Source organism: Sciurus vulgaris (genome assembly GCF_902686455.1).
Source record: "Sciurus vulgaris genome assembly, chromosome: 2".
NCBI classification, from domain to species: Eukaryota; Metazoa; Chordata; class Mammalia; order Rodentia; family Sciuridae; genus Sciurus; species Sciurus vulgaris.
In genome coordinates this window covers 49,897,503-49,922,886 of record NC_136462.1, presented here as the reverse complement: position 1 = coordinate 49,922,886, position 25,384 = coordinate 49,897,503, and the positions used below count along the sequence as shown (strand labels likewise).

The 25,384-nt window shown below is 34.4% G+C and overlaps 1 protein-coding gene across 1 annotated transcript in view; it reads right to left on the bottom strand.

The window, feature by feature from the left end:
* TXNDC16 (thioredoxin domain containing 16) overlaps nucleotides 1-25,384 on the bottom strand; it is a 126,489-nt gene that overhangs the window by 51,848 nt on the left and 49,257 nt on the right. The window contains 5 exon segments of the mRNA XM_079121664.1: nucleotides 1,561-1,621; nucleotides 2,093-2,259; nucleotides 9,174-9,324; nucleotides 11,782-11,872; nucleotides 18,180-18,301. Of these exon segments, the coding sequence (XP_078977790.1) occupies nucleotides 1,561-1,621; nucleotides 2,093-2,259; nucleotides 9,174-9,324; nucleotides 11,782-11,872; nucleotides 18,180-18,301 (592 nt within the window).

Genomic DNA, 25,384 nt, shown 5'->3' with positions numbered 1-25,384 from the left:
CCTCTCCCAAAGGTAGTCACTGTTCTGACCTTCATCACTGCTCTAGTTTGAATGTTTGTGTCCCCTCACAAACCTAATCACCAATATGATAACATTAGGAGAAGGGCTATTTGAAAGGTGCTTGGGTCATAAAGGCATAGAATTAACAGGATTAGTGTCCTTATAAGAGACTCCAGAAATTGTTCCTCCCTTCCACCATGTTAGGACACAAAGAGAAGGCACCATCTATGAACCAGAAATGGGCTTTAACTGAAACCTAATCTTCCAACACCTTATCTTAGGATTCTCAGCCTCTAGAACTATGAGAAATAAATTGTTGTTGTTTATAAGCCATCTTTTTTATAGTATTTTGTTATAGCAGCCAAGCCAAATTAAGATACTCACCATCTATACATTTTGCTGACTTCTGAATTTATATAACAAAACTATACAATTTATACTCATTTTGTGACTACTTTTGCTCAACATTGTGAGGTCTATCCATGTTGATAACATATAAAAACAGCCTTTTCAGTGTTTTGAAATATTTATTATGATTGGCTATAATTAGCATAGTCAGTTAAAGTTACTTGAACTTTACTGATATGAAGTAAAGTCTGAAACATTGATCTCTCTTATCTGTTGATAATTTTCTTGTACTTGTTAGGTTTTATTACTTGGCAAAACTGTCTTAAAGGAATTAGGGTTTGGATCTCTGAAAGTCTTAATTGATTGCTTTGTAATTGGTTAAACAACTTATTTAGGTTATAACAATACTGTTGACGCCCAAAATACATGTGACAAGGTATATGTATGCATCTGAGAACTATCTGTCTAAGCCTTGTCTAAGTGTTATGTAAACGTCTATAAAATGAAAGTTTATGTAAGTTTACCGGCAAGACAACCAGTAAGTGCTCTCTTAAACATTGTATCTGACATAGAAGGGTCACACTGTCATTTGAAGATAGGTCTTATATCTGTTTGCTTTGACTAAGTCAATTTCTGATTATTAACACTGTTAGCTAAGTGTAAAAATAAAATATTTATTATGTGAATATATTCCAATTTATTTATTTATTCTTTCTGTTGATCATGTGTTATTTCCAGTTTGGGACTATCATAAGTCATATTATTATGAAGATCATATAATAATGTTGTCTTTCAGTGCACACACATGTGAATTTCTGTTGGGTACATACCTAGGAACATGTTTGCTAGTTCACATGATATATGTATCTGTATATATATGGAATATAATGAAGTCAGCACTATGAAATATTTTCACCCAAGATGTTTTGCCAAAGGAAAGAATCATTGGCGTTCAAAACAATTTCCATTATATCACAAGAACAAGTAATTAAATATTATTTTAAGTAAAAAGATAAATAACATGGTTCTAATTTTTTTAGAAAAAATATGTATACATGTATAAACATTAAAAATAAATATATTAACAGCAATTTTATCTGAATAGTGACAATTTACAAACTTTTTTCCACAATAAACATGTTACTTTAGGATCACATGTACTAACTTTCTTAAAATAATCTGACATTATAGGCAGTACATAAAATGACTAACCTTTTCTGCTCTTTTGAAGACCACATTGGTGTGCTGAGGAATGTTCACTTTCAAGGAGTCCCTTTTTCAAAATGGAAACAAATGTTTTATGTTGCTAATTTGAAGAATAGTCGTCCAGAATGTCAATCTAAAATAGAGCTAAAAGTTCTCATACTAAAAATTGTTTATGAATAAAGATTACAATTTAGAGGGTCTGAGAAATTTCACAAATAAATACGAAATGGATTTTCTAGTCTCCATCTTTTAGTCAAGCTCTAATTAATGTATAGGGGGTCTATTGGAGATTCGAGTTTATTTATGCGACTAAGTCACCATATTAAAAATGAGAAAAATTGGTCTGGGGTTGTGGTTCACTGGTAGAGCACATGCCTAGCATGTGTGAGGCACTGAATTCAATTCTCAGTACCACATAAAAATAAATGAATAAAAGTAAAGGTCCATCAACAACTAAAGAGTACATAAAAATATTTTTAAATGAGAAAAATATTAGTATTTTGCTAAGTACAGTGAGTATTCAATGTATTTAAGATACCTTAACAAGAGTAGAACTCCTGCTTTTCCCAGGAGGCGCCATGCAACCCATTCTGCAGTTCTTCTATCAGCTTCATATGTAGCTTGTTGACTAACAATAAAAACCAGCGGTAATCCTAGTTGGAGATGAACAGTTGAAACCTGTTGAGGATCTTCGGCAACTTCGGTCTTCATTAAAAAAAAGAAAAAAAAAAAAAGAAAAAAAAAACTGTCTTCATTGTATGATAATGTTCCAATATTTGCATTTAAAAATCTCCTACTAGTTTTTATTAATAAAGTCACAAATGAAAATAAGTCTGAAAAATACATTAATAAAAACAATCTCATGACTTCTTAAGCTTAATGCTTCAAATGTACCTATGTAGTTTAAGTATTACAAAATTAATAGATTTTAAGGAGTTACATACAAAATATAACCATAAGAAATAAGCATATCATAAAGAAACAAATACAAATAAAAAAGCCTAGTACTGATAGAGATATTTTAAAGGAAAAAAAGAACCAAGGAATAAATTTTTTCATATTTTTTCATATGTAGTATATAATGTAGGATATAACAAATGACACATACAAAACAATGAGGGACATGTGAATTAAAACAGCTAACTGAACATGCATATCTAATTTTACTCTTTCCAGAATTCCCAGGAAAACTACATAGGAGTGTGTGTGTGTGTGTATGCACACATATATCTATAATGTTATGCATTTATTTAGGTAGTACTGAGGATTAAGCCCAGGGTCTCACATACACTACCACCACTGAGTTACATCCCCAGCGTAGAGTGGATTTTTTTTTTTTTTTTTTTTTCAGAAGAGAAGCACACATATGTGAACAAAAGAGAAAAGGTATCAATATTTTCAAAGCTGGAGGATAGAAAAGTAACTAATGCAGAAGACTGTAAAATGCAAAAAAAAAAAAAAAACTCTAAGTCATAATAAGGAAACCTAAGACACAATTCAGTTTTAACTGCATAATCCTAAAATTGCTCAGGAACCAGAGGGCTGATACATATGTAACTAGAAGAGACCCATTAGAAGGCAACTGACACAAAGTCTCTAAAATGTAAAGGAACAGATCAAAGCTTTTGAGATGTAGTTAGATCTCTAGATTTCCGTTTAGGAATCCATGAGTTTAGGCAACTGTCCCTCCTCCACGACAGTGGGAATCTGGGGTATTTCAGGAACTGCTGAGAGTGTGGCTATCATGCCAAAATCAGGGAGATTGTGTTAATGAAATGTTGAGATGTGCCCCCATAAGACTCCTTACCACTCAGAATGCAGGTAATCAGACCTCTGTCCCTGAGCAGAAGATTGGAAGATGCTTTTTTGGGAATCTTGAATAACCTCCAAAAATCTAAAGATACTAACCCATGGGATTTCCCAAAAAGCAGCCCAGGCCCAATCACCCTACAGAGTTGAGCCAACAAGTTTCATCAACATTCTCAGAACTTCCATCAATCTCTTAGTTTCAAATTCTAAATCACAAACAGATATCCAAGGATTAACAAACATCGGAGGAAAACTTCTAACAAGAAAGACGAGAGACTAGAACAAATCCGGAAAAAAAAAAAATGAACAAGATGTAGACTCTATGCAGGAAGAGAAAGGTTCAGAAACCACCCCTGACAACCTCAAGGAGATGAAAAGATACTACATTCACAAAGAACTGAAAAATAAAGTTGAATAAATCTCCCAGGAAGCAGAATGAAGACAGATGGAAAGTAGGACAGGAGAGATAATAAAAATGGTTGAAGAGGCCCAACATCCAAATAATAGAAATCACAGAAAGAGACAAGGGAGAAAACAGAAAGGAATAAATAATCAATGAAGTAAACACAAAACTTCCCCACAACAGAAGGACATGGTTGCCACATTGAAAGAGCACACCAAGCAGTTAACATGGGGTATAAAGGCAGATACACAGGAAAGTGCATTCTTGCAAACTTTCCAAGTATTGAAGATTTTATTTTAATTTTTTCAGAAAAAATTCTATACTGACATGTGTTAGGCAGAATTCTAAGATCATACAAGTTTGTATAATTCCTTCCCCTTGAGTGTAGGTGGGACCTGTAACCATTCCCTTGGTTAGGTTACATCACTTAAGAGTCTGTTGTAGCACACTGAAACAAGACTGTCCCACTTTGAAGGAATAAGATGCAATGTTGTAAGAGGGCCATGTAATCAAAGAACCTGAAAGCAGCTGGTAGGAACTGAGGAGTGAATAGCCAGCCAGAAAATAGGAATCTGAGTCCCACAACATAGGTTTTTAAATTCTGCCAAAAATCTTAGATGAGTGCAACAGCCTGAGAAAGTGGAAAACGTAGTTTCTTCTTTGTGTATTTGGAAATTATTAATTACTAATTGTTAATAGTAGTAATTTGGTATTAATACAATTTGGAGGAACAAGCAGAGACTAGATAACTGATAACATATCAGATCCTTAAAAAATCACATATATTCTGCTCTAAAATAGGACTTTGTTGTGTAAAGTGAAACCATTATGAATTCTATGAATTATTGTAACATGGTCATATATGTGTTCAAAAGAATCTCAATCAGCAATGGGGAATATGAACTTAAAGGGAGTGAAATACAGGAATACAGGCAAGATCAGCTGCTATTACTAAAACAGTACATGAGATGGTAAGAACTTGAACTAAAGCAAAAAAAAAAAAAAAAAAAAAAAATCTATCAAAGAAAGAAAGAAAGCAACCAAGAGAGAAATACAAGTGGCTAGTGCAGCTGCTATAGGGAATTACATGGAGATCCTCAGTACCACATAAAAAATAAAGGTATCACGTCCATAAAATAAGAAAAAGCTAAATGAATAAACCATGACAGCATCCTTCTAGTTTCTGATATAAATAAGGTTTGGTTTAATTCAAATATCTTTTTTTCCATCCTTCTCCCAGCTTTAATTATAGAAATCTGATATCCAGATTTTTTTTTATTCATTGTACACAAATGGGGTACATCATTTCATTTCTATGGTTGTACATGATGTAGATTCATACCATTTGTGTAATCATACATGTACAAAGGGTAATGATGTCTGTCTCATTCCACCGTTTTTCATATTCCCCTCCCTCTCATTTCCTTCTACATAATCTAAAGTTCTTTCATTCTCTCACTCCCCACAAATTCAAATATCTTAAATGTATGAAACAGATCACTATCTCAATACACAAAAAAGCAAAATTTTCAGAAAAATACATTATATAAATATATACACACATATGTGTGTGTGTGTGTGTACACACATACATAAAAACTTATCTATATTTAACAGTGTGCTAGATATGTATACTTGAAGATTCTCCTTAGGATTCAAGTAATAGTTCTCCTTTTATCTATCAGCTACAAAATGAGTCCATCATGGAGAAAACCATTAGCATTCCAAATATCCTTGGTTTTAGCCAATAGGACAATAACTGAACCATTTTCCCACATCTGTTCATGGTTGAGAACCTTAAGAATATGTATAGGATAACTTCATGTCTGGTAGAATCTTAATTTATTTGAAATTGAAACCCACATAAAAATTCTATACTCAAGATTTATTTTCAGTTTAATAGGATTAAAATGATATGAAAATTAAAGTTGCATTATATCTAAAATAATTAAGTACTCTACTTTTAAAAAAAAAAGAGATGGACACATATACAAAAAATCCAAACTATACCAATTTTCATATGCTTAGAAGTGAAATATGAATCCCTTTAATTGTAATGATTATATATTAGACATACAAAATAGTTTACAAAAATGTCTGAATCATACTTCATATTCTTGTTAGTTTATAAACAAGCTTAATGTAAATATACCAAATTATTTCAGTCCTGAATCCACAATCCCAGGCTAGTTGCAAAGTCTCTCACTACACAAAACCTAACCCTGACCGAACCTTGAAGACTTGCACATGGATTGATGTGGAAGATAATGAAGGACGGACGGTTAAGAATGATGTGAGAGGAGAATGAGCATCACTGTGAACAGTGCTGGAACAAAGTCGCCTGCATTACACAGTGCCAGGAAGTACCATTCACACTGTATTTTATAAAATGTGTATTTCAAGAGCTGTCATTCACAAAAGAATAATAAACAGGGACCTTAATATCTTTGCTATGCCATGCTTTCAAGTACAGCCACGCATAATTGAACTGGAAGTCATTGTGAAGTCTCCAAAGTTTTAGCTTTTTAAGTGCAAAACTAATATTACATTCCTGGTAAGTATCATAGAGTGAAATGAAATCAGAGAATCTCATTCTTCAGAATCTATCTAAAACAAAAAACAGTTTTAAAACACAGCAAACAAAATCTCATAAGGAAAGGGGCACAGCTTCAAGCCAGAATGTTGTAGCAAACAAAAACAAACCAGAAGAGTTTTAGGAAGCTTGAATCCTGCCTATATTGGTATGCAGACAAAATTCTGAGAATTCTTAGTAATACCTGAATATATTTGAAAAGAAGAAAATTGGGATGGAGAGAAATGGTGAAGAACTGTACAGTGAACCATCCCCTCCTTCAAAAAGGACATCAAAACAAATTCAGAGGGTGTTCTTATGGAAAGATACTGTACCCTCCCTTATAAAAGAAAAGGGAAATGATTGATAAACTACATTCTTTGTTTTTTGGGTTTTTTTTTTGGTACCAGGAACTTAACCCAGGGACACTTGACCACTAAGCCACATCCCCAAGTTCCTTTTTATATTAGCAACAGGGTCTTGCTGAGTTGCTTAGAGCCTTGCTAAATTGCTGAGGATGGCTTTGAACTTTCTATTCTCCTGCTTCAGCCTCCCAAGCCACTGGGATTACAGGCTTGTGCCTCTGCACACAGCTATAAACTTGATAAACCACATTCTTTTAAAAAAAAAAAAAAAAAAATTTCCTTGCAGTCAAACTCCAACCAAAGAAAAAGTTACTTAAAATAAAAAACTAAGGAATCAAGCCAGTAAAATTGTGGCTGGCAAACTCTGACTCTATTTCCAGAAACCTGGCTTTTTAAAAAGTGGGAATTGTGGTTATAAAATAGCATAAATATTATGAACCTTAATAGTGTATAAATAATACTAGAAAAAAATCAGAGAGGCAGGAGGAACAGAGATGAAAATAAGTATATGAAGATAATTTTCTCATCTTTCAAAGCTAAAAGTAAGTCAATTCTACCTAAAACGGAAAGTTTTTGAAAAAGTATTTTTTGTTACAGATGGACACAGTACCTTTAATTAATTAATTAATTTGTTTGTTTGTTTATTTTTAGGTGGTGCTAAGGATCAAGCCCAGTGCGAAATGCTAGGCAAGCACTCTACCACTGAGCTACAATCCCAGTCCCCTAAGTTTTTTGTTTTTTTTAATGACTGCTAATTTCTTACTGTTTTCCATAATCATTTTCAATACCTCAGACAATACTTCCTAAAGAACAACAAACATTTATCAAAAGTTCCATAATCTTTCTGGTTTCATATTAGTTTTTCTTCAATTAAACTCAAATAAGATTAACTATAATTCTTCTTACTATAGGTGTTTTGTTTTAGAAATGTGGTGTTTCCCAAAAGCTTGTGTGTGAGATATGCAAGAGAGTTTAGAAACAAAATGATTGGGTTATGAGAGCCTTAACCCAAAGAGTAAATTCACCCCCTGATAGGGATTAACTGAGTGGTAACTGAAAGCAGGTAGGGTATGGGTGGAAGAGGTAGGTCTTTTGGGGTTTATATTTTGTGATAGTGAGGAAAGCTTGCTTGCACACTCCCTCTTCCCCTCTCTCCCTACCTCCCTCTCCCTCTCCCTGGCTGCTTTACTCTGCCACACTCTTCTGCCATGATGTTCTGCCTCACTTAAGGCCCTGAATGGAACTGGCTATCTATGAACTGAGACCTCTGAAACCATGATCCCCTTTTCCTCCTCTTACATTATTCTAGTCAGGTCTTTTGAATGCAGCAGCAAAAAAGCTCACTAAAACAACAGGATAGCACTCAATATAATATATCCATTAACGCACACATTCTTCTATCCATATGTGTGTATGGATGTAGAGATAACTGGTGTAATGGTCATCTAACAATTTCTGAGTGATGATATTGGGTAACTTCTTACAATTTTTTTCTTTATACTTTGCAGTGCTGTTTGGATTACTTGTAATACACATACACCATTCTATTTTTCTAAAAAAAAAATGTACTGAGTAAGATCTACTCAAGGTTTTTCAAGTGCTCAGGAAAACCCTTTTAACATTTCAGAGAAAAGTTTGCTGCTTGCCATCACCTAGTGAATCTCTATAAAACATTCTTTGAGGCTACTGCGTGGGGCGCCAGAAATCCTATGGTTCCAATATCTACCAACTTTTAAAACAATGATCAAAGGATTCTCAAAAACAGGCCAATGGATGAAATTGGAGAATATCATGCTAAGTGAGATAAGCCAATCTCAAAAAACTAAAGGACGAATGATTTCGCTGATAAGCGGATGAGGACATATAATGGGGGGTGGGAGGGGTTAGCATCAGGGTTAGGGTTAGGTTTAGGGTTGGGGTTAAGGAGGGTGGTAAGAATGGAGGAAGGAAGGACTGTATAGAGGGAAAAGAGGGATGGGAGGGGTGGGGGAAGGGAAAAAAGTAACAGAATGAGTCAAACAACATTACCCTATGTAAATTTATGATAACACAAATGGTATGCCTTGACTGCATGTACAAATAGAGAAACAACATGTATCCCATTTGTTTTCAATTTAAAAAAAAAAATATATATATATATATATGCATATATTTTTTTTTTTTAAAAGAATGTGGTCATGGTGATCTGTGAGCAGCCACCAAGTCCCAGAGCCATTAAAACTACTACAGAATATTTTCACTTATCGAATGCTATATTTAGGTTTCACTGGAATAGAAAATCAAGACATTAAAACATCATTTTAATCATAGTCTATCTTCAATTCCAACTTCAATAAGGAACTCAAAAATCCCATGGAATGAAAATGCCCAAAGAAAAGTGAAAAAATAAAACTCATCTAAGCAAAACACATATCTGTGAATCTAAATTTTAAGTACAAATTAGTTATTATTTTTTAAATAAGGCACATACCAACAGAGGGGCTTTCATTGTCTTAACAAACAGGTGAATGTTCAGTGTTGTCAATGACTGTTCCATCCGTGTCCTTCTACATTGCTGGGTCGAGTCCGAGACTAGTTTACAATGAAAAAAGTAGAGATGCGCAAGTTCTATATTGTCAGATCTGCAAAATAAAAATTAGGAACTTTCACTTAATGAAGTTCAATGTCTGATCCTACCAACCAAAAACCATAACAAATTTCTTCAAGTCTCATGTTTTTGAATTACTATTTCAGTAAAAGCCTGAGCATAACATTAAAATAAAATGAACTTAGTCAAAAAAAGAGGAAAAGGATATTAAAGTAAATTAACCTTAATGTTTGAACAAAAACATGAGTTGTACAGGCAATTTTCTCCCTGAGCTCTGTCACAATGTAGCTTCTACTTTATAGATAGACCTACATAATTTTGTTTCAATAAAAGGTTGTCACCTTAGGGACAATTAGATTATCTTCAAATACAGATGCTTTTCTAGAATTAAGCTAAATGAAGCTTTGTAACACAAATTTTCTAGGTATAATTTAAACCCAAACTGTTTGGAATAAACTTCAGCCAAAACAGGCCTTCAGATAGAAACCATGTGATAGTTTGTAGGAGTTTGTGAGTTTGTACCTGAAATATTACAAAACTTGGCAAATATGGCTTATAATTTGAGTTTTGGCATTCCTTTCAGTATGAGAATTCAAAGAGAAACTTATAGTGGTGATAAGGCCTGCCAAAATTAAAATAGCATTTAAAAAAATCTCCATATGGCATTAGTAAGATTTGGCAAAATACTATAAAATCTTATTTTTAAAATGTTATTTTAATTCTTCAGACATTTTTAAGCTGTTTGAGGTTCACTAATTTCAAATTTAATAATGAAGTAATTTATAATAGAGTCAATGATTAAAGAAGCAACACTAAAAGATTTATTTAATGCCTATTATGTGTTGGGCCCTATGCTAAACACAAGAGATAAAGATTAATAAGATAATTCAAATCCTCAAAGCCATTAAACTAAAGGAAATATTTTAAGTACAATAATTAAAATGCAGTTTTAAGTGCAATAACATACAAAATGTAGTAAGGAACAAAAATATTTCATTCTGACTCAAGGTAGGAAGAAGAAGGAAAGAAAAAGAAAGGACAATCATAGCACTTAGGGAGAGAATGGCTTCTTCAAGAAAACAGAACATCTGGACATTTCAAATAAAAGGAACCATATAAGTAAAGCTCAATAACCTTTTGAGTGGAAACCTGAATAGTCACAGAGTGGGGAAAGGGAAGTATTGAATACAGAAGGTCCTAGTTAAGGCGGGATTCACATCATAACCTCTGAAATAACAAAATCTTGGGAAGTTATTTAATCTGGAATCATTTGCTCTCAGATAACAGAAACCAAAAAGGAGGGACCTTCCTGGAAGTATAAAGGGATATTTCACAAAATACAAAAAAAGGATTTAAAATCAGCATGCTATAGTGAAGCAGCCACATCAATGAACGGGAATAGGAAGAACAGTGGAATGAATCTGACATATTTTCCTTCTCCCATTCCAGGATGGGAAAACTGGCAGTCTACATGGGTTATAGCAAAGTGGCTGGTGGAACTACTGCTTTGTTTCTTGCACTTGAGTGACTATTTACAGTGCAGCTTCAAGGTATCAAATTGTTAGGTAATTCTACAAATAAAATATGCATCAGTTTTAAGTCATTAATGAAACAACAGAATCACAGTTCAGTAAGGAGAGGCTAATGGAAAAAGGAATACAGGTTTATGTAATACAGAGCAATAAAAGCACAATTTCTTTGTAGGAACTTTCTTCTTCCCCAACTTTCTTTCCTCCCCACTCTTGTCCATTTTTTTTTTTTTTTTTACTCTATCAGTTTTCTAAGCTTTACCTACTAAATTTACAGTTATAAAATGGGCTTTAAACAATTGTGTGTGGTGTATCAAATAGCTACAATTTTCTGAGAGGTCAGCAGGAGGGCTCATTAAAATTCACGCATAGTATTAAAAGCTCCCTCACCATTTTGCCTTGCTTTAGATTAATTTTCCTGAAGAGCATTCTGAAGCCAAACTTAAGTCTTTAAAATGCACTGATCATTTCTTGTGTTCTTAAGTAATAAAGGAAAGAAAAACTTTAACCCTCAGTTGCCCAACCAAAACTACTGAAAAGTATTGTAAGCTAGAAATGAGATAAAAATTAAAATTTAGACATTCTGTTGAAAACCTATACTTAAATACATTTAAGATTATTATGACAAAGAAAGCTGCTATTTCGCCCCCCATTTGATCACTGGGAGAGATCTGTTCCTAAAATATTCTACTTGTCCATGGATTCTATGGGATCCCATCTTGTACCTTATTTAAACTGTCCTTGATCACCTCAGTCTAATATTATGTCTGTATAATTTCACACTGTGGTACAGCAAATGAAAGTAATAAAGGGTGTTTCAAGTTTCACTTATCTATTCCATCTATTTATGATTCCTTGGGATAAAGCCATGTTGCAAGCACATGATGGAAATGTTGACTGACTAATGTGAAATAAATGAACAACAAATAACAAAATTCTTGACATTTGCTTCTTATACATACCCAATGCTTTCCAAAAGGGCAATTTCTGTGGTCAAGACAAATTGATATGTGGTCCCATACACAAAGGCAGCTTCCATAACAGCTCTGTGCTCTGAAGGTGATGAGGGGAATTGGAAGGTAGGAGGAGTTAGTGTAACTCTGTAAATGTCTATTCTGCACATTATCCCACACTCTTCTATTTCCTATTATAGTTAAAGAAAGGTCTTTGCAGGATCCCAATTAGGAAAATGTAAGCAAGTAAGTTATAAAATGTCTATTCTATGAATTTAACAAAATCATGCTATATGCACATATAAATATACCAAAGGGAATTTCACCTTTAAGCATATGTAGAAGGTGACCATCAAAAATAAATAAAGGGGCCTGGGGTTGTGGCTCAGTGGTAGAGCTCTTGCCTAGCATGCGTGAAGCACTGGGTTTCATTTACAGCACACATATAAATAAATGAACAAAATAAAAGACCTATCAACATCTAAAAAATATTTTAATAAATAAATAAATAAAGGATGGGCTGGGGTCGTAGCTCAGTGGTAGAGCACTTGCCTTGCACATGTGAGGCACTGGATTCGATCCTCAGCATCACATAAAAAAATTAGTAAATAAAATAAAGGTACTATGTCCATCTACAATTTTAAAAAATTAAAAAATAAAGGAAAAATAAAAAAAATAAAAGAAAGATCAATAGAATAGAGGAGGGAGAATTGGGGGAGGGAGGAAGGGAAGAAAAGGCAGGGGGAATGTGGAATGAAATTAAATTCCTTGCATATATGATTCTGTCAAAATGAACCCAATTACCATGTATAATCATAATGCTCTAATAAAAGCCTATTCTATTCAAGGTAAAAGAAGAAGAGGAAGCAGAAAATGAGTTATGCTTCAGAATGTAACCAATTTGTAATATTTCTCCCAATAGTAAGGAAGAGAATAAGAATCCACAATTTTCATATTATGTTTTATATCTGTATGTCTACTATTTTTTTGTCAAACATACTATTAAAAAGACAACTCTATAAAGCATATTAAAAAGAACAGCCATTCCTGAAACCTGTATCCCATTTCTAATCCCCAAGGGACATCCACTTTCAATTCTTTCACTGTTTCTTTTGTTATTTATCTCTAAGTCTCTAAATGCATTCCTATACTCTTATTTTCTGATATAGATCCACACATATAATATACACAAATGGGTAGACAGACATAGAATTTTACTATTATATATTGACTTTACACTACAGAAGATAATAAATTAGGTCTCTTTTCTGAAACTCAGCTCCAGAAATGTACATACTTCCCATCCCAACTCTTCTAATTCTAATTTTTCTTAGATTAGTATTCAGATTTGCATTGTTGTGACTAAGTATTATTTACAGATGAATCACACAGTACAGAATAACTTTTTCCTTTTTTGGACAACTTTGTTTTAATTTTACCTATCTTTATAAAATTTTTTGTTTAAATTTCATCCTTATTTCTTCCTAAGTTCTTCCTTAATTATCTATTTCTCTCATCTTCAAATGTATCAGGAACACTATCAACTCCATTATCTTGGAGATATTTCTGCAGAGCCTTCTGATTTGCTCCACAATGAAGTACTGCTACTTGGCCTGCTGCACAAAAAACTTCCTTCTGGGATTCACTCTTTCATTCTTTTCCTTCCCTCCTCCCCACCCCGCCCCGCTTCTCCTGTGGGGTCCTTTGGTCTGTTACTCATATCTTCATATCTTCTTTATTATTATTATTCCTTGTTCCGATTCTCTAGCACCTTCCTGTGAGAAGACATATAAAATACACATTTTTGTCAGCCCACACTTCTGAAAGCATCTCAATTCTACTTTCACAATTAACTACACTTGGCTGACGATAGAATTCTAGGGTCATTTCCCCTGAGAATCTTTCTTTTTTTTTTTATTTTTTTTTTTTTAGTTGTAGGTGGACCTTTATTTTTATGTGGTGCTGAGGATCAAACCCAGTACCTCACACATGCTAGGCAAGTGCTTTACCATTGAGCTACAGCCCCAGTCCCTCCCCTGAGAATCTTGAAAATACTGTTCTGTTTTCTTCCATTTCCAGGGTTACAAACAAAAGGTTCTATGCCATTTCAATTCTTCATCCTTTAATTGCAAGCTCAGTTTTTTCCCCTCTGGAAGATTTTAGAATCATCTCCCCACTACTCCTAGTATTCTGAAATTTCAAAATGAGATACCTTGGAGTGGCTCTGTAGTCATCCCTTGTGCTGAGACTCACAAGTCCTTCCAATTTAAAGAACTCAAATAATTCAGTTCTGGGAAATTTTCTTGAAGTATTTCCTTGATGATTCCCTCCTTTTCATATATTATTTTCCCTTTTCTCCTCATTATCATTTCCAAGCAGTTATATTCTCCTTCTATACTTAATCTCCTAGTATTTGCATCATGTATCAAATTATTCCACTTACCTGCCTACCTTGTTAGCATCATCTACCACTCCATCCAGGATCACTCCCCCTCATTCATGAGAAATTGAGCTTCTGTCATACTGTCATACTCTCCAATATTACTACTCTCATAATCCTTGGTGATTTGGTATTCACATAGATGATCTTTTCAAAATCCAAGCTTCCCAGTTCTTGACCTTTTTAAATTTTGTCATTTGTTCTTTTTAGTTATACATAATAGTACAGTGTATTTTGACATAGCATACATACATGGAGTATAACTTCCCATTCTTGTGATTATACATAATGTGGAGTTACACTGGTCATGCATACATATATGAACATTGGAAAGTTATGTCTGATTTATTCTACTGTCTTTCCCATTTCCATCCTCTCTTTCATCCCCCCATTCCCCATCCAGTCTGGTGAACCTCCACTCCTCCCTCCCCCAACCTTGTGAGTCAGCATCTGCATATCAGAGAGAACATTTGGCTTTTGGTTTCTTGGAATTGACTGATTTCACTTAACATGATATTCTCCAGTTCTACTCATTTACTAGCAAATGCCACAATTTCATTCTTCTCTATGGCTGAGTAATATTCCGTTGTGTATATATACCATATTTTCTTCATTCATTCATCTGTTGAAGGGCACCTAAGTTGATTTCATACCTTAGTTATTATGAATTCAGGCACTATGAACACTGATGTGGCCACTTCACTACAGCATGCCAATTTTAAGTCCTTTGGGTGTATGCTGAGGAGTGGGATAACTGGTCAAATGTTGGTTCCATTCCAAGTTTTCTGAGGAATCTCCATACTGCTTTGCAGAGTGGTTACACCAATTTGCACTCCCACCAGCAATATATCAGTGTAACTTTTTCCCCACATCCTTGCCATTGTTACTTGTATTCTTGCTAATTGCCATTCTGACTGCAGTGAGATGAATTATCCATATTTTAATTTGCATTTCTCTAACTGCTAATGATGTTGAGTACTTATTCATATATTTGTTGACCAATCATATTTCTTGTTCTGTGAAGTGTCTGTTCTATTCCTTTGCCCATTTATTGATTGGTTATTTGTTTTTTTGTTAAGTGTTTTGAGTTCTTTATATATCCTGGAGACTAATGCTCTATCTGAGGTGCAGGTGACAAAGATTTTCTCCCATTCGGTGGACTCTTCTTCATATTCTTGATTGTTTCCTTGCTGTGAAGAAGCTTTTTAGTTTGATATCATCCCATTTATTCTTTTTTTTTAACAGAAATATTTTTTAAAATATTTTTTGTTTGTTTTTTTCAGTTGTTGATGGACCTTTATTTTATATATTTATATGTGGTGCTGAGCAATGAACCCAGTGCCATTTACTGATTCTTGATTTTACTTCTTGTACTTCAGGAGTCTTGTTTAGGAATTTGGTTCCTAAGAAGACATGATGGAGAGTTGGGCCTACTTTTGCTTCTGATAAATGCAGGTGTCTGGTCTAATGCCTAGGTACTTGATCTACTTTTAGTTTTGTGCAAGGTGAGAGATAGGGATTTAATTTTCATTTTGCTACATATGAATTTCCAGTTTTCTCAGCACTATTTGAAGAAGCTATCTTTTCTCCAATGTATGTTTATGGCACCTTGAATATCAGTTCTTGACTTTTTCTATTTCAGCAATCTCTCTTCACCTCTACCTTAATCAGTCACTTCTATGATCTTACTCCAAAGCCTTGTGATTACCCTTTATTGCAACTTCCCCCCATAATCTCCATGTCTACCACCCACACAATCACACACTTCTAGGTTACTCTGTCAGGCACACGATTCTAACCTACCAAGAGGACCAAAAATCCAGAGATTCTACCACTTTTCACTACCACTCTGGTCTTTTCTCCTAATCAAGCTTAAATTTTATGGTCAATTTTTTTAATTCCCTGCTCATTAGGCTAAAACACAATACAGATTAATCCCAGTATTCTGCATATTTTGCACCTACATCCATGAAAGTAAAGTTGTCTGGAAGGAAAAAAAAAAAAAAAAAAAAAAACAACAAGACCACCTAGCTAATGGTCCTACTTTAAATTACTGATATTGACTACTATTGCCACCTACTATTGCTACCATTCTTTATTTCCAGGTCTCCTAAATGTCATCTCTTCTTTTCTCAAACTAGCTGAGACTTTATTTCTATTATATGATTTAATAGTCATTTCATGGAGAAAAGAGAACCAATTACAAAAACTCACCCCAAAGCTCCCAAACAATATTTACCTGAATTCTGTCTTACAACTATCACCATGAGTGACTTTTTGTGCTCCCACCAATGACCCATGCCTCTCCTTGATCACTCAATTCCATCCCCTCTTGCCTACTCAAAGACCTTGTCCAGCAATTCTCTCCTCTTCTTCCTGCATGACGTACTTTCCCCCTTTCTACTGGATCTTTTTTGTAAACATGCAAATAAGTTTCTTAAGAAGTTCTCTTGACCCCACATTCTCTTCCAGCCCGATTCATGTTTTAACATGATTTCTCCTCACCTCTTCAATGTGTAAATGGTGAAATGTCTCATGGGTTTGGTTGCAGTCTTCTCATTTTTATCTAGCCTCACTCACTTGGTAATTTCTTCTGATCTCATAGCTTTATTTCTCAAATTTACATCCTTAGTCTGTCTTCCCAGTTTGTAACTCTAACACAAGAATTGCAGTTCAGTAATATACAACTGCCCCAGTGCTCTCTCTGCTTGCATGGGTATTTTACAAGTCTGATGTCAAAAAGTGAACTTCAGAACTTCCTCTCCAAACTTTCTAAGCTAGTCTATTCCCATTTGTTTCTACCTCAGCTATTAGCATTTCACTTTTTGAGTATGTCAGGCCAAAACCCACAGCCACCCTTGTCTCTGATATTTCTCACTCCACATCTAGTAGGACATCAAATTCAGTTATTCCTACCTCCAAAATACTGCTACAATTTGTATTTACTGCCATCTCATTGCTAACACCCTAGTCCCCGACACCCACCATCATCTCTTGCCTGCATTATTTCAATAACTTCCTAATTTCCCCTCTTATTCTACTCTTCCTCCTTCCAATCAATTCAGAACAGCAGTTATATTGATGCTACTAAGACATAAATCAGGGAAGTTCTGCTACATCAGTGCAAGCTCCCTATAGCTCATCACTTTAACTGATTACAACTAGAAACTCTGGAGAAAACAGAATAACCTGAGGACCATGAAAAGTAAACAATACAGGTAGATTGTAAAGTATTATTTTACAAGTATATTACCTTCAGTGGCATGCTATGTAGCCAGGAGACTTTATATTTATAAAAACCAAGATTTCAAATAAATGACTAATTTCAGAGCACAAATCTTAAAATGTCTATAGCAGCACTTTATATTAATATGGTTAAGTTATAACCACTAACAAATAAAAGTCCTAAAAGCATAATTGTAATTTGGACAGAAAATATTTACAAACCTCTTTATGAGAAAATTAGATTTAAATGCTTGGGTGACACTACCAAAAAATAGATTTCTAAAAAACAAATCATAAATATTAAATAGAAAACCAGTTAATCGACCATAGTTTTTTGAGTATTAGAAACTACAATAGCAGGTTCCATGAGGACTGTAAGGAAATAAAAACAGTAATAGTTAACATTTACATAGCACTTATTTAATATTCTAGAAATATTTTAATTACTTCAATTAATTTGATTCTCACAAGAGGGAGGTACAGTGACTTTCTCCATCTTAGTGAGTAGGGAACTGAAGTCAAGTCACTTATCCAAGGTCACAAGGAAAGTCATTGGTGGGGCACTCTGGCTCCACAGATCTTGTTCGATCACTAGATTATGCTGCACATTTAAAGAAAGAAAACATAATAAAGATGCTTTAGATTTATTTTAAATACTAAGACTGAATACTAAATGAAATACATGAACATACTGACACAAGTTCATAGACCCATGAAGATTAAAGCAGAAGTTAATAAATACCTGGTGTTCCAATGGCTCTTACATATGAGAATACCATATTTGCTTTTCCTTTCAGAGCATTTTGTATGTTTTGAAGATCTTCTAGTATGGTAATATATTTCACTTCATTAAAAAGAAGAGCACTAAAATAAACATAGATGAAATTAGTTGAAAAATCTGACATGTACTTAGTTATATAATACATATTTTTTATTAAAGAGCCTTAAAAAAGATATTTAACTTCTTTGACAAATAATAAGAAATTAATGATAAGAGCCTACGTATTTTAATAACACTGAATTAAAATCAGTCTCTAGGTTATTAGTTTCTGAGAACATCAACCATGGGTATTAGCGAAAAATGATGTTCATTCTGCATCACAAACACCTCAACAGTTTAAGTAGTAATCACTAACATCCTAGTCCACCCAAATAATTCCATACAGATCTCTCAGCCTTGAGCACATTTGAGCCCTTCAGATATTAAACCTACAGACTTCTTTCCATAGTCTGTAAGGTCTGACATGACCTAGACATTGTCTACATTTTTAACCTCATTTTCTTCTACCATTCCTAATGACTACCACACTCTAGGCACACCTCAGGGCCTTTGCACACAGAGGTCTCTTTGCTGAAAATTCCCTTTACTGCCTCATTCATCTGATTGTTTAGACATCATTGCCTCAGAGAAGCCTCCCTGTTAGTCCTGTGTAAGTAAGCCTGTAGCATTTTCCTATTTGATTCCTTCATAGTCCTTAATACAATTTGTAATTATTTGATATTTACTTGTTTATCCTTATCCATTTACTTGTTTATCATTAAACTGCTGTCTGTGCAAGGCAAGGACCTTGCCTATTTTATCACTATGTCTGCAGTAAATTAGAATAGAACCTAGTACTTAGTAGATAATCAATAAGCATTTGTTGAATGAACAAAAGAAAAAGTAGGACAGGAATTTACTCTAATTTCTTACTTGAAGAATGGACATCCTACACACTAAAGATCTTACACGCAAACACATTTAATGAACCAAGGAGCCAGGGACAGAACACAAACCAGAGTGTTCTTACTCCTTGTTCAGTGATCTTTCCACTTGACCATGATTCTCACAAATCATTTTTTCAATGTAAAAATCAAACTGACTGATCATATTTCTTCCTCCAAAATTACCCCCTTTATATTACCTACTTCTATGTAAACTCTCTGTCCCTAACAATTCATTCCCTCCACCCCACATTCATATGGTGTGTATAATTTTGTTAGGTTTAAAGGGATTTTGAAAAGTGTTCCAGAGCTAAATATTTAAACGAGCAAAAGTTCACTCAAATACCTCCAACAAATTAATCAAACATATCTTCCTCCTATGGAAAACAACACATCTAACATAGTAGTTCTCAAACTTTTTGGTATCAGGATCCCTTTTTACCCTTAAAAATTACTGAGGTCCTTAAACAGCTTTTTAAAATGTAGGTTATCTTTTAGCAGTTGCCCAACCCTAAAACAGGATTTCAAATATATTTATTAATTCTTTTGAAAAATAATAATAAACACTGCTGCATGCAAACAAGTCACTTTTGATTTAAAAAACTAAAATTTGCAAAACAGATGAAAAGTGAGAAGAATGGCATTATTTTACTTTTTTTGCAAATCTCTTTAATATCAGACTAAATTTGGTTCTGCTCAATCTGTTGTCATATCATATATCATATGGCCTCTGGCAACTCTATTCATGGGAAAATGAAAGTGAAAAAGGCAGATAATGTCTTAGTATTATAAGGACATTCTGACTTAATAGGCACTCTGAAAGTGCTGTCCTCAATTACACTGGTTTAAATATTTACCTGATGTTACAGATTTCTTCTACTTTTTAAAAGAAATTTAAAACCTGACCTAAAATTCTGAGGACAGGCTCTTGTTTGTTTTTTTTTTTTTTTTTTTTTTTTTGCGGTGCTGGGGATCGAACTCAGGGCCTTGTGCTTGAGAGGCAAGCACTCTACCGACTGAGCTATCTCCCCAGCCCTCTTGTTTTGTTTTAAAAGGAGTATTTAGTGTGGTGTGGTAGTGCATACCTGTAATCCTAGCTACTCAGGGGTATGAGGCAGGAGGACTGCAAGTTCAAGGACAACCTGGGCAATTTAGTGAGACTGTCTCAAAATAAAAAATAAAAAGGACTGGGGATGTAGCTCAGTTGTATAGTGTTTTCTTAGCATGCATGAGGCGCTGGGTTTGATCCCCAGTGTCACAAAAAATAAAAGGAGTAACTACTGAACAGTATTCATCACGTGTTAGGTATTTTCACATATTTTCATTTATTACCTTAACAACATTCTCAAAATAGTGTTTATTCTACATTCACACACAGACGAAACAGTCTTAGGGACTAAGTAACCCATCCCAGATCATACTGCTGATCACTGATAGAAATGAGATTTCAAATCCAAGTTTTCTGACACTCAGGCCAGGACTTTCTACATTATGTTATTACTAATCACTCTTGTAAATGGGAAATCAAGTGGGAAAGATGACAAAGAATAGCAAGGGCTCAGTGACAATGTGGATTACTGAATGCATATGCATTTTGGCTAAAGAGCCCAGAATTATCTTTCAGTTACCCCAAATTACCCTTTAGGTACTTCAACAGTTGGGAGGTACCATCTAGTGAACTTAACATGATTACCATGTAAATTCTAAGCCTGGAAATTATCATTCACCCATTTACTTTTATTGCTCTAGTAGCACCAATCCATTTGAATCAAAAAATTAAATCTGGAAGTAGAAATTTCCCAATCTTTTTTTTTTTTTTAATAAAGAATGGCAACTATAAATTAACAAAAGCCAGCATTTACTTGACACTTAACACACATCAGGCATAGTACTAAGCATTTTTTAAGAAGTGGCAATTTATCAGTTTTTGAGTTACCCAGCTCTAAACTCTTTCTTCTGGGAATTGCCTATTTTCAACACCTTCGTGGTGAACCAACCCAAGTCCTCTCATAAATGCTGATAATATCGTGAACTTCCCTTTCCTGGCTCCCTGCTGCAAGATATGGTTAAATGACCCAGAATCATTTGCCTGAGATTTGAATCAGGAGCAAGTGTTACAAAGAATCAGGGACAGAGGAGAATGATTTTGAGAAGCAACAAAAGTAGTCATTTTCAAAGACAGTGGTGTTAGTACCCAGAGAAAGCAATGCAAGCTGTGACGTCTAATGCTCAGCAGTAATGTAAAAGTCCTCCCTAGATTAGTTGTGTCAAAATTTTGACTAATTTGGAGATTACATCCAACTACTCCCTGCTTAGGTCTAAGATCTTTAATCTGGGTCTTAGAATCAGAACTAAGAACTCCCAGCAATGCACTCTGTCTTAATTTTCATGGCAAACATCTGAGATTGATGCTATCACTAACTTCTTTTCCCCCTTCAGTACTAGGGATTAAATCCAGTGCTCCACCACTGAGCTACATCCCCATCCCTTTTTGAGATAGGGTCTTACTAAGTTGATTAGGGCCTCACTAAATTGCTGAGGCTGGTCTCAAACTTTCCACCCTCCTGCCTCATGAATTGCTGGACATATGCTATCATACCCAGCTCATCAACCTTATTTTATGTATTTTTTTAATTTTATTTATTTTGGTACCAGAAATTGACCCGGGGTGCTTAAGCACTGAGTCGTGTCCCCCAACCTTTTTTTTTTTTTTTTTTTTTTTTTTTTTTTTTTACAGACAGAGTCTTCTTAAGTTGCTCAGGTCCTCACTAAGCTGCTGAGGCTGACTTTGAACTTGTGATCCTCCTGCCTCAACCTCCTGAGCTTCTGGGATTATAGGCATGCACCATTGCACCCAGCTTTATTGACCCTATTTTAAAGATAAGGTTGAAGTATTTAGAAAAGTTATCTTGTCTAATACCCCAAAACTCATTAAGCAGTCATTGTCCATAAGTTAATAATAACAAAAACTAATGATTTTTCCTAATGGCTTCCTAACTTTAGTATATTCTTTAATATGCCGATTTCAGAAGATGAGGATATTTAAAGATCTCAAAGATACATTCCACAAACCTCTGCTCCTTCACTCTAGTCCCAAAGAGAAGAATTACTGACAAATGGATTAAAGGAGAAGTCTCTCTTGGGATTCTCTTGCTGTAAAAAATGGAGTAAACATCCTGGAGCAGTTACAATTAGGAGTTCTTTCTGCCTAAGAAAGGCCATCCCTTTATTTGGCATGCTCTTCCTGAAACTTTCCTATTATGACCATCAGGTGGATAAGATAGGTGGCCAAAAATTTAAGCAGGTGTTAGTAACAAAACTAGCAGTCTATTTGTCCCTACTTTTGGAGTAGTAGGACACACAGTATTTTTTCAGAGAGAGACTTTTTATTTCTATGTTTAATTCAAATTCTATAAAACCCAATAAAAAGAAAATGTTACCAGCTAATTTAACATATCAAAAACCCCAAGAACTGGGGAGGGAGAGTTGTTTTTGTCTAAATTAATTATATTATAATTGGGAAGATTCACATATAAAAAGAAATATCCAAGTCTTTTATTAAGGATTTTCTAAATTAATACAATTTAAAAAAAAAAAAAAAGGTAGAAGCCACCTCTGAGATGTTACCTAGGGGTATAAGCAATAAGATTCACAAATATTGATCTTCATCTTTCTCTCATAAATTGTATATTCTTCTATAGCCTACTTCTTATAAAATTCTTATCATTAAAAACAATCTTGCTGGGCACAGTGGCACATGCACATAATCCCAGTGGCTCAGGAGGCTGAGGTAGGAGAACCGCCAGTTCGAAGCCAACCTCAGCAAAAGTGAGGTGCTAAGCAATTTACTGAGATTTAAAAAAAAATTTTTTTTTAAATACCAATACCAAGGGTTGGTGATGTGGATCAGAGGTCTAGTGCCCTGAGTTCAATCCCTGGTACCAAAACAAAAACAAAAACAAAATCTTACAGGTACATAGAAGAGGATTTCTACTTCTCTCATTTTTAAAAACCAAAAGGTGAAGGTTCCAAATTCATCATCTGCCAATCCAATATTTACTGAGCACCTAACAGAGGTCATGTACCATTCAGTAGAAGCACTTTGTATAAAAGATCCCAATTTGGAAATATAACCATTAATACCAATTAACAAAGCTGTGAGAGATTCAAAACCAAGATAAGTAACTTTTTATTTTAATTTTCCAGTTAAAACGTACGTCAGTATCAAACAGGCATCCATCTGATGACACTGTGTATGAACAAATCTGATACAGATAAAAGAATGAACCGTGCTCACCATCTATTAAGAAGGGACCAGCATGGGAACAGTTCAGGAGTTTTAGGAGAAGATACCTCTAAAAATAGCTTTCCCCAGAGGTTCTAAGGTAATGTCACCTAACTATTCAATGCCTACACTCTGCAATCAGTATTAAAAGAATAATACTAGCAGAAACTATGACAGTTGAAAATAATTTCTATAATATTTGAAGTTCATATTATTATGAGTAGCAAGCTAAAAGGAAACTTCATATTTTCAAAATATTATCACAAGAGAATCAAGTACCATATCTTACAGAAGAATTAATGAGACTTTACTGTTTCCTTCTGGATACTCTTTCCTATTTGTATCATTTCATGATTTTTAGTCTTCAACAATGAGTAGGTAAAGAAGAATGACCCTTCTTTCCAACATTGCCTCATGGCAAATATCCCCACCAGTTGTCACAGCATGAACTCACATGAACTCACTTTTTTTTCCTCCTCTTAACTGCAAAATCAAGGTTCCAGCATTTATCTATGTATTTTTAAAAACAACTACAATTATAGAGCACTGAGTAAAATCCACAACATATTTTTACATGCATTACCTTATTTGGTTTTCACAACAACTCATGAAGCTATAACTATAACATATAAAAGGAAAAGAGAAACTAGTAATCAGATGAATAAATTGTTCAGATCACATTTTGGAAGAGAAGGAACAGGGACTCAAATACTCAGTAAAGTCTGACTTCTTCATATATCATACAACCTTCCAATCCACATGTTAAAATTATGTGCCTCAATCTCCTATACCTCCAACTTACCTGATGAGCTACATATGTGGTATTCTGGGGTTTGTTTGTTTGTTTTTGGTACCAGGGATGTAGGGGCACTTCAACACAGAGCTACATCCCCAGCACTTTCTATTTTTTATTTTGAGACAGGATCTTTCTGAGGCTGGCCTCGAACTTGTGATCCTTCTGCCTCAGTCTCCCAAGCCACTGCCACCAGAGGTGTGCACCACTGCACCCAGCTAAGTATGGAGTTTTCCCAGTCAACACAAAAAGGTGAATTTTACTTTACTTTCTTTTTGTAAATATTACCCTTCTTAATCCCATCTAGAAGTTGCAAAGTAAAATTTTCTTCACATAGTTCACAAACCATTTAATCTACCAGTTTTGATTACACATATTTAGAAAACAGTTAAGAAATTTTAGACTATAAAGCCAAATTCTCATTCTTAATTTAAATTTCACTTATTTTGAAAATTGGTAATAATTTCATATGGTTCAAATATAAAGGTACCCAAATATAAATGTATCCAAAATTAAACAGTAGTCTACCAATGCCTTCCTCCTCCACCCCCAACTTCTCCATATCTTTCCTAGCAACGAATATTTTCATTTTTTGTGAAACCTTGAAATATTTATGACACATATATGTATGCCATGTACTCGTATACATCTTTGTTAGAAGGTAATCCTTCCTTCATCTCTGTCTGTTCCTACACAGCCCAAGTCTTCTGAAGATGAAATCCGACATGACACAAAAATAAAAAATGTCTTTTTTCCAGGAGTCATCTACTCCTACTCAAAGGGCAATAAAACCTTTCTTATTGTTCCCAGAACCAAATGCTTACATTTAAGAATAGAGCCTGCTTTTCCATACCACAGAAAAAGACAAGTACTCTCTCTTCATTGGGAAAGAGCAAATGTGTCAGCCCCTACATAAGCTCAGAGATTCATAATTTTGAATTTCTCCTCATTCAAACCCCACTATACAGAAGTACATATTACTCTGATCTCACTGTTCTAGAGAACGGGGTATAAGGAACCTATACTACCATGTTCTCCTGGCTGTTATTATTGCTGTGAGGTCTGATCTCTAATTCATAAGTCTGATGTATATGTATGTACGTGTGTGTGTGTACATGCACGCACATGCATGAAATTATATTTTATATGTCCAAAGAGCCCTTAG